The 9,796-nt window shown below is 40.3% G+C and overlaps 1 protein-coding gene across 1 annotated transcript; it reads left to right on the top strand.

Moving 5' to 3' along the window:
* The first annotated feature begins 1,258 nt into the window (after nucleotides 1-1,258).
* LOC115207535 (bactericidal permeability-increasing protein) lies at nucleotides 1,259-7,838 on the top strand. The gene is made up of 16 exons (XM_029774681.1): nucleotides 1,259-1,355; nucleotides 3,316-3,433; nucleotides 3,573-3,687; nucleotides 3,864-3,995; nucleotides 4,143-4,298; nucleotides 4,453-4,516; nucleotides 4,606-4,666; nucleotides 5,669-5,760; nucleotides 6,079-6,255; nucleotides 6,354-6,413; nucleotides 6,631-6,798; nucleotides 6,893-6,960; nucleotides 7,042-7,084; nucleotides 7,174-7,237; nucleotides 7,323-7,399; nucleotides 7,521-7,838. Exons 2-16 carry the CDS (start codon nucleotides 3,331-3,333, stop codon nucleotides 7,560-7,562), a joined length of 1,422 nt encoding a protein of 473 aa, XP_029630541.1. The 5' UTR covers nucleotides 1,259-1,355; nucleotides 3,316-3,330; the 3' UTR covers nucleotides 7,563-7,838.
* Nucleotides 7,839-9,796: the final 1,958 nt, after the last annotated feature.

Here is a 9,796-nt window from a genome sequence, read left to right as displayed (position 1 = left end):
TAAATGGAGTATATACATGTGTCTGAACTAAACACTATGGTGCACTTAAAACTTTTTCAGAACGCATGTTACTGACTTAATCAAACCACAATGTCATAAAATGATTGCAATGTGGATTTATTGTGTTATATGTTTCCTCAAATGCTTGGTTTCTGTTTTCCAGCAGGCTGGACAATCTTTTGACATCCTACATTGACAAGTCCCTGCACAGTGCTCTGCAGAAACAGGTGAGGGACAGTGTAATGCCAGACTACAAACTCATCAGGTTAATCTCGTTCTGTCTCGTGACAATAACAATCCCTCTGTTCATTTTTACAGATCTGCCTCCTAGTGGCTGATGCTATTACTGACATGAACCCACACCTCAAAACTCTCAATGGTAAAACAAGACTTACAGAATTTAACTTAATGAACATATGTGATTATTATTGTGTTATTCATAGGCTACTAAATGGATCCTAAATATTTCATATTTTCTGCCATCTTGAAGTTCTAGCCAAAGAGGACAAGGATGCTGAAATTGAATATCACATTTTGAAGGTGAGAACTCCAGATTTCTGACTCCTAATCTATCCTCATTTCAGAGTTGGAGTCACTAAGGCAAGAGGCTAGAAGTAAAACCTCTCTCTCTCTCTCTCTCTCTCTCTCTCTCTCTCTCTCTCTCTCTCTCTCTCTCTCTCTCTCTCTCTCTCTCTCTCTCTCTCTCTCTCTCTCTCTCTCTCTTTCTCTCTCTCTCTCTCTCTCTCTCTCTCTCTCTCTCTCTCTCTCTCTCTCTCTCTCTCTCTCTCTGAGTTCTACAGCATTGGGGAGCACCAGGAGCCTCCGTTCTCCCCCACGTCCTTCTCCCTGCCTCCTCAGGACAAGTTTGGCTTGAAGAAGCCAGACCACAGTAATTCTTAAGTTCTTGATAAGAGCCTATGACCGAATGATACACTCTACAAGACATTACTTTATTACTGCAATTATTGGTTGGATTTGTATCCAACCTTGTGACCTGGTTCTCAATGGCACTCATAAACATGCCATTGTTTCCTTTCTCTTTACTGTATGTCCTGAACAAATCCTTCTCTGAATGGTATGAATGGAAGTCTGAAAATACGAATCTATTAGATTTGCAGACATAACTAAGGGAATAGCTTAGATTGTTCTTCTTTGCATAATGTTTGCTCCATGCTCTCTGCGTTATTTACAGAATGGGTAGGCAAGTATCAGTGAGCCCATTTCGCAAGCAGCTCTTCCTGGTTCAGAGAAGTGAATGAAAGGCCATGTGAATCTCTTCTCCTTTCACTCTGCCCTGCCGCCAGCTAGGGAGCGACAACAACAGAAAATAATCCCCTTTCTTACCAGTGCATGAGGTAGGTAACTACAGAGTCGTGCATACAAAATAGACTGGCCTGTTTCTCTCTGTCAATTTAAAAGTGATCTCTCTTTTAGAGAAGTGTGTCAGGTTTAGGTGAGAACCACATGTTATCATTTGTGCTAATGTGTACATACTGAGTGTGGGAGTGTTTTGCCGGTATTCGGGGAAAATGTATTGTAGGGTAATTTTATGAAAGCTGTCACTCCTCAATCTCCACTATGTAAGCAGGCTAGATGGTGGGTTGACATGAACATACAGTGTGGAAATTATACAGTATGTCAAAAGTGCTATCTTTGTCCCTGGGTAGTTGAGACACTGTTTATATGATTTGCGGTTTAAAACTTTCTTCAACATTCTCCATTTGCTCAAGAGAGGTAAAACAAACACAGAAAACTGATTCCAATGGGGAAGCAATCAACAAACAGCTAACTTTCTATAGATACAGACAGTGGTGTAAAGTACTTAAATAAAAATACTTTAAAGTACTACTTAAATAGTTTTTGGGGGTATCTGTACCTTACTATTTCTATTTTTGACTACTTTTCATTTTACTTCACTACATTCCTAAAACAAATAATGTACTACTTTCATTTTCCCTGACACCCAAAAGTACTCTTTACATTTTGAATGCTTAGCAGGACAGGAAAATGGTCCAATTCATACACGTATCAAGAGAACATATCTGGTTACCTTTACTGCCTCTGATCTGGCGGACTTACTAAACACAAATGCTTGGTTTGTAAATTATGTCTAAGTGTTGCAGTGTACCTACCCCTGTCACGTCCTGACCAGTAAAATGGGTTATTTGTTATTGTAGTTTGGTCAGGGCGTGGCAGGGGGTGTTTGTTTTGTGTGGTTCGGGTTTTTTGGTTTATGTTCTACATTTTCTATTTCTATGTTGGGGTTTTGGTAGGACCTCCAATTAGAAGCAGTTGGTTGTTGTTGCCTCTAATTGGAGGCCATATTTAGTTGGGGTTTGTTTCACTTGTGTTTTGTGGTTGGTTGTTTCGGGGTATCGGGTATCGTGCTCATTTTATTTATATAAGTGAACACTTAAACAAAATAGATCTACGTCAACCAACAGTTCCGTAAGGACACAAGGACTATACAAAAAACAACTACCCACAAACACAAGAGAAAATAAACCCACTTAAATATGGCCTCCAATTAGAAGCAACGACAACCAGCTGCTTCTAATTGGAGGTCGTTCCCAAAACTAACATAGAAATAGAAAAACCCACATAGAAATAGAAAACATAGAACATACACCAAAAACCCCGAAACACAAAACAAACACCCCCTGCCACACCCTGACCAAACTACAATAACAAATAACCCCTTTTACTGGTCAGGACATGACATTTAAACCCAAATACTTTTAGACTTTTACTCAAGTAGTATTTTACTGGGTGACTTTCACTTTTACTTCAGTCATTTTCTATTAAGGTATCTATACTTTACTCAAGTATGACAATGGGGTACTTTTTCTATCACTAGTTCGTTGACAAACACACCAGTCACATGTCTGTGAACCCAAGAAGGTGCCACTGCTCCGTAAAGCAGTGATTTAAAATATGGGACTTTGTGTCACAAAGTGTTGATGGTATAAGGGAAGCTGCATGCAACAAAACAGGAAGTATTTGTCAATTCTAGAAATTCCCCTGCTCAGTTATAAGATTGTGGCAAAATATGGTTTCATTATTGGTCAAAAGAAACCAAGTCAGACGTAGGTCAATATTAGTGTTGAGATTACAGTGCACGTGTCTAGAGCGAAAATCAGTACAGTGGAAAATAAGGATTTACACAAGAAACTGTTCAACCTTAATGTTCCTCCCATGAAAACGGAAGCCTAAAAGTCATAAGATATGAATGTTCCCAATTCTATTCATTGGACAATAAACAATACACCTGTACTGTAATGTAGATATGTTATTGTTTGTTCATCTTCCCTACAGGTGACTGCAGTCAAGATGTCTCCATGCTGTTTGTTGGCTCTGTTGGCTCTAATCCCCTTAACTCTGGCTGCCAACCCTGGAGTAAAGGTCAAACTCACAGACAAGGGCATTGAATATGGTATGTTTGAGGCAGGGGCAATAACATTGCATGGTTTTAGATCAAGATGAGGCTGTGTATTATGATCATGTGGCAAATAAATATACTATTCTCCTCATAGCCCATTCTGCCTCAATGCCTTGCTCTGTGCTGTCCACAGGTAAACAAATTGGGATGGCATCTCTGCAACAGAAACTTAAGACCATTAAGGTCCCAGATCTCTCTGGAACAGAGAAAGTGCCTCACGTTGGGAAGGTCAAGTACAGTTTGACAGGGTAAGGGAGAAAATCCAATGTCTTTTCCCAAAAAAAATACATTGCCGTCAAACACATTGTTAATTGTCTGCTTATCTCATGTAATCATTTGATGATAATCAACTGTGTTACCAAATGCTGTTGTATTCACAACATGCCCTTATCCTACCAACTATGTACTGCGTTCTAACCTCCAGAATGACAATAGTGAATCTGGGACTTCCCAAGTCTGCTTTGGTACTGGTGCCAGGTACTGGAGTCAGCCTGGCTATTACTAATGCCTTCATCAACCTGCACGGGAACTGGAGGGTCCGATACTTCAGGTTCATGTGAGTTCATGAGGGAGGGTCTGAACACCCAGTGCATCCCCAGGACCAGGATGGAGCAAGACCAAAGCACTGCACAATTGTCTCTTGGGTCTGCCTATCCATACCCCAAAGGACTCAAACAACATTATTTTCTCGTTAACAATCTAGGCAAGACCGTGGCTCCTTCGACCTGGCGGTAAATGGACTCACCATCACTGCCAATATTGCAATCAAGAGTGATGAAACTGGCAGGCCAATGGTCAGCACTGTCAACTGTGTGGCCAACGTGGGCAGAGCCAGCATCAAGTTCCATGGTGGGGCCAGGTAAATGGAATATATAGAGGCACTTAACACTATGCTGTACTTAAAACGTTGTGAGAACACATGTTATCAATTTAGGAATCATCAAACAATGTTAAAAAATGATTGCAATGTGGATTTACTTGTTTCCTCAAATGCTTTGGTTCCTGTTTTCCAGCTGGCTTTACAATCTTTTCAAGTCCTACATTGACAAGGCCCTGCGCAGTGCTCTGCAGAAACAGGTGAGGGACAGTGTAATGCCAGACTACAAACTCAAATGAATCTTGTTCTGTTCTCTTGACAATAACAATCCCTCTGTTCAATATTACAGATCTGCCCCCTAGTGGCTGATGCTATTACTGACATGAACCAACACCTCAAAACTTTCAATGGTAAAACAAGATTTAAAGGTCAAATGCAGTCAGTTTTATATCATATAATTTCTGGGTAACAATTAAGTACATTATTGTAATATATTTATATTAAAATGATCAAAAATAGCTTTTTAGCAAAACAATTATTTCTCAAGCAAGAATTTTGCTTGGACTGTCTGGGAGTGGTCTGAGGTGGGAGGGGAAAACTGAAAACAAACTGTTATTGGCAGAGAGGTTTGGAACTCTCTTTGTTATTGGTCTGTTAACCAATTTGCCGCATGGCGATGTCACAATGGAAAGCCGAAACTCCCGCCCATGCAAACCTGATGATTAGAAGGTCCTGTGTGGATTGTACTTTCAACCAGAAACTATCAGGAAATAACACTGATATATTTTTAAATACTTTTACAGTGTTATTTCATCAACTGTTGTACAATATGATACAAAACACAGGAAAAAGATAATTTTGACTGCACTGGGCCTTTAAGCACTTATCCTCATGAACATATTTGTATAAATCATATCAAATCAAATTGTATTAGTCACATGCGCCAACTACAACAGGTGTAGACCTTACAGTGAAATGCTTACTTTTGTGAACCTAACCAACAATGCAGTTTAAAAAAATACAGTTAAGAATAAGAAATAAAAGTAACAAGTAATTAAAGAGCAGCAGTAAAATAACAATAGAGAGACTATATACAGGAGAGTACCTGTACAGAGTCAATGTTGAGGTAGAGTTATTTCGGGGCAGCAGGTAGCCTAGTGGTTAGAGCGTTGGACTAGTAACCGAAGGGTTGCAAGGTTAAATCCCCAAGGTAAAAAAATCTGTTGTTCTGCCCCTGAACAAGGCAGTTAACCTACTGTTCCTAGGCTGTCATTGAAAATAAGAATTTGTTCTTAACTGACTTGCCTGGAAAAATAAATATCTATATTTTTTTGTTATTGAAGTGACAAATTACGGTGTTATTCATAGGCTACTAAATTGATCCTAAATATTTATTTTCTGACATCATGAAGTTCTAGCCAAAGTGGACCAGTATGCTGAAATTGAATATTCCATGGGGACATCACCCACCATTTCAAAGTCCTCCATGGAATTCAGCTTGAAGGTAAAAACTTCAGACTCCCAATCTACCTTTCAACGCTACAAACATATGGGCTCAGTAAGGCAAGATGTCAATTCTCCCTCTCTCTCTGTCTTCCTCTCTCTCTGTATTCCTTTCTCTCTCTCTCTCTCTCTCTCTCTCTCTCTCTCTCTCTCTCTCTCTCTCTCTCTCTCTCTCTCTCTTTCTCTCTCTCTCTCTCTCTCTCTCTCTCTCTCTCTCTCTCTCTCTCTCTCTCTCTCTCTCTCTCTCTCTTCTCTCTCTCTCTCTCTCTTTCTCTCTCTCTCTCTCTCTCTCTCTCTCTCTCCCTCTCTCTCTCTGCAGGGTGAGTTCTACAACATTGTTAAGCACCAGGAGCCTCCGTTCTCTCCCACGCCCTTCTCCCTGCCTCCTCAGGGCAACAACATGCTCTACATCGGGGTCTCTTCCTTCACCCCCAACTCTGCAGGCTTTGTGTACAACAATGCTGGAGCACTCAGCCTATATGTCACAGATGATATGGTGAGTCTGAATCTGATTCCCATCTATAGGGAGTGAGGTTTAACATAGTCCCATCTGCCTCAGGGGTGAGGTTAAACATAACTGTTTTCCCCTGACAGATCCCACCTAGCTCTCCAATCCGTCTGAACACTGGAACATTTGGAGTCTTCATTCCAGAGGTGATACACCAGACCCCACTTTCACCATTCTACCTCCATATGATATGACTTCATTTGTTTAGAATAAAAAATCTATGAAATTAGTTTGGCTTTAGTGTCCATCCAGAGATTGAAATGAGCCTTTTGTTCAAACACATTTACTCTGTGTTTGTATCTAAGAGAGGATAAAGTTAACATTCTTCTCAGGATTAAAGAAAGATTATGTGTGTTGTTTCAGATAGCGAAGCGTTTTCCTGGAATGATGATGAAACTGCTGGTGAAGACGGTGAAGGAGCCCACCATCTCTCTTGAGCCCAACAACGTGACAGTCCAGGCCAGCGGCACAGTGACGGCCTACGCCATCCAGCCCAACACCACGCTCTCTCCCCTCTTTGTCCTCAACATGGTCAGTCAGTCTGTCAGTCACTCAGGAAGTAGAATACTGTAGCTTAGACTGTGAGAGTGATAATTAACTCTACAAGCTTTCTCTATCTCTGCAGGAGGGTAGTGTCAGCGCTCAACTGAACGTGACTGGAGTGAAGCTGGCTGGGGCTATCACTCTGAACAAGTGAGTATGATTGGTTCAAAAGGGGAACGAAAGCCCTTCAAACACTGACCAAAGTAAATTAATACTGTCTGCTTTTCACAGAATTGAGATGACATTGGGAACTAGTTATGTGGGACAGTTTCAGGTAAGAATTATATTTTCAGAGCTTATGACATGCATATAACTTGCTAACACTGAACCACTGAACCTAAACAATGAAATTATACCAAACAGGTTCAATCTCTTGACAACATCTTCCTGATGGTTCTGAAAGTGGTTGTGATACCTAAGGTCAATGGTGAGTGCTTTATTTCCATGTTTATTTATTTTCATTGTTTCTGCACTGATTGGCCACTGGAAAACCATGTGTTTGTATCTTATAGCTCGCCTAGAGAAGGGTTTTCCCCTTCCCTCTATTGGAAAGATGAACCTTGTCAACACTCAACTGCAAGTCCTGAAGGTACAGTCAGATATCTAAGAGCTCATATCTTCCTACATCTCTTCTCACGTCCAATATATCTAATACTGTAGCCAGTGTGTGTCCTATATTTGACAAACTACTGTTGCTTTTCTGTCTCCAGGACTACATGCTGATTGGGACAGACGTTCAGTTCACAGGATAAGTGCCATGTAAATCCCAGTGCAAGTCATCATTAATCGATGATTGATCATGCATCAAATCATAAATCAAATCAAACCAATGAGACATGTAATTAATGTTTGCAAATCAAATCTAGTATACTGTACATATATAGTCTAAAACAATGCACCACATTCTGAAATGAAATACTGTATCTTCCAATCCTTTCAGTATTCCACTTCTATTCAATGTTGTAATTTATATTGAATACATTTGTATAAATAAACAAATATCAGTAAAGCTTTCTTTTATTCGAAAACAGTCTTCTTCAGTCTTCAGTCTGTTGTCTGGTTTGAGGAACATCTTTGTCCATCAACTGCTGGCTTTATAACGATCTATGCCCACAAAAAGCCTGCAAAGCACTGCTCAGCACCGTGGTGCCACAAAGGTTGTCCACTCCACACTCACCTTCAGGGTACAGAGGACAGAGGACCAGAGGACTAGACACTGTGTTGGTCGGTCAGACTGAAGCCAGTTGTCCGTCATGGTGGTGGTCAGATAGATGTGTAGCTGTGTCACTCAGAGAGGTGTGGCTGAGGGTGTGGCCTCGCAGGCTCTCGGAGTTGGCTGATGTTTTCTGTATGTACCGACAGTGTACCTAAACGGTAACACTTTATTTGGATAGTCCATCTGTAGATGCTCTACAGACTATCAGTAACATTTCAACTATCTACTAACCTTACACTCTAAAAAGAAAAGGTTCCTGGAGTATCCTTCAGGGATTCTTCAACTTGAAACTGTGGGGGAACCCCTATAAGTTCTTCAAATAACCCCTTTTAATGGATCCTCGAATAACCTTTTGTGGTACATTTTTTAACTACACCCCCCCTTCCTCCCCTATTATTATTATTATTAATAATAATAATAATAATATGCACAACAATAACAACAATAACACAATATTTGTTATAATAAACACAATATTTGTGTGTTTACTATGATTTTAGTGGCAAAGCAGAATACAAATCTAAATATGAGGTAAACTCCCAGCAGAGCCCCAAGTCCAATGGGTTTGTCCTCTGGCGTGTTGATGTTAATGTGTTGATGTTCTCCGTATCCATAGCTAGAATGATTTTGCAGTGCATGGTGATTGAACAGGTTTCCTGTTATATTCATCAGAGGTGTAGGGAGGGTGAAGTGTGTGAATCCAAAAAATAGTACTTACACAGATGATTAACAAAATATGCACACGGCAGTATTCATACTTTTGGGGTGGCAGGTAGCCTAGTGGTTAGAGCGTTTGGCCAGTAACCGAAAGGTTGCTAGATTGAGTCCCTGAGCTGACAAGGTAAAAATCTGTCGTTCTGCCCCTGAACAAGGTGGTTAACCCACTGTTCCTAGGCCGTCATTGTAAATAAGAATTAGTTCTTAACTGACTTGCCTAGTTAAATAAATACATTGGTTTTTGTGGTGAATGAAAAAAAACTGTTTTGATCATGGTTTTCATACACATACCTTGCAATCTAGAGGCCTATGGGATATTCATTGATGAGGTAAGGAAGGAGAATGGTAAATGTGATCTGTATAACATACCAGTACCAATTGACATACCTTTGTTTGTCTCCTTGTCTGCATACCTGCAGACACAGACACAAAAGTGAGCAGTCATCTACACCCAATACCGCTAGCCTTCAACATATTCTTATAGCCTACATATTCTTACCTCTTTGTTGATTGGTAGCTATTGAATTGTGTACAATTTCTGTTTTAGAAAGATTTGCACAAATATGAAAAGATAGATGGTATCATCATAAAACCATATCAATCTAGATCATACAAGGGACAAACCTTACCTTAAATTGAGGAGCTCTTTAAATTTTTCAGTTAAGTGCCTGCATCTTCTGTCCTTTAAAATTCAAATCCAAGTGTTTCAGTTGGGCAGTTAGGTTCCTGCAAGAACCCCCACCAACTAAGGAGGTTCCTCGATGAACCCCACCTCCTATGGGGTACTTGGAATAACCTTTTGGGGACATTTTCAGTGCCAAGAACCCTAAGGTTCTTCAAAGAACTTAGAAGAACCCTTGTTGAACCCCTAATTTTTAGAGTGTAGCCCTAATCCTAACCTTAACCCTTATCCTAACCCTAAACCTAACTCTTATCCTAACCCTAGCCCTAACACTGACCCTAACCCTAACCAGGGAGTAATGAGCCCCAGGTGTGGGCCATTATCAGACCGATTGGACTGAAGGGAAATTTGAACATAAAGCTCACCTCGTT

Source organism: Salmo trutta, chromosome 14 (genome assembly GCF_901001165.1).
Source record: "Salmo trutta chromosome 14, fSalTru1.1, whole genome shotgun sequence".
NCBI lineage: Eukaryota > Metazoa > Chordata > Actinopteri > Salmoniformes > Salmonidae > Salmo > Salmo trutta.
The sequence above is the reverse complement of the archived record's forward strand: the minus strand, read 5'-3'. Positions and strand labels throughout refer to the sequence as shown.

What these genes read in the sequence shown, in the direction of transcription:
- LOC115207535 (XM_029774681.1), top strand. Translation starts at nt 3,331, where the DNA reads ATGTCTCCATGCTGTTTGTTGGCTCTGTTGGCTCTAATCCCCTTAACT. An exon ending in GCAGTGCTCTGCAGAAACAG is followed by an intron (nt 4,517 to 4,605) that starts GTGAGGGACAGT and finishes TCAATATTACAG; the next exon opens with ATCTGCCCCCTAGTGGCTGA. An exon ending in TATATGTCACAGATGATATG is followed by an intron (nt 6,256 to 6,353) that starts GTGAGTCTGAAT and finishes TTCCCCTGACAG; the next exon opens with ATCCCACCTAGCTCTCCAAT.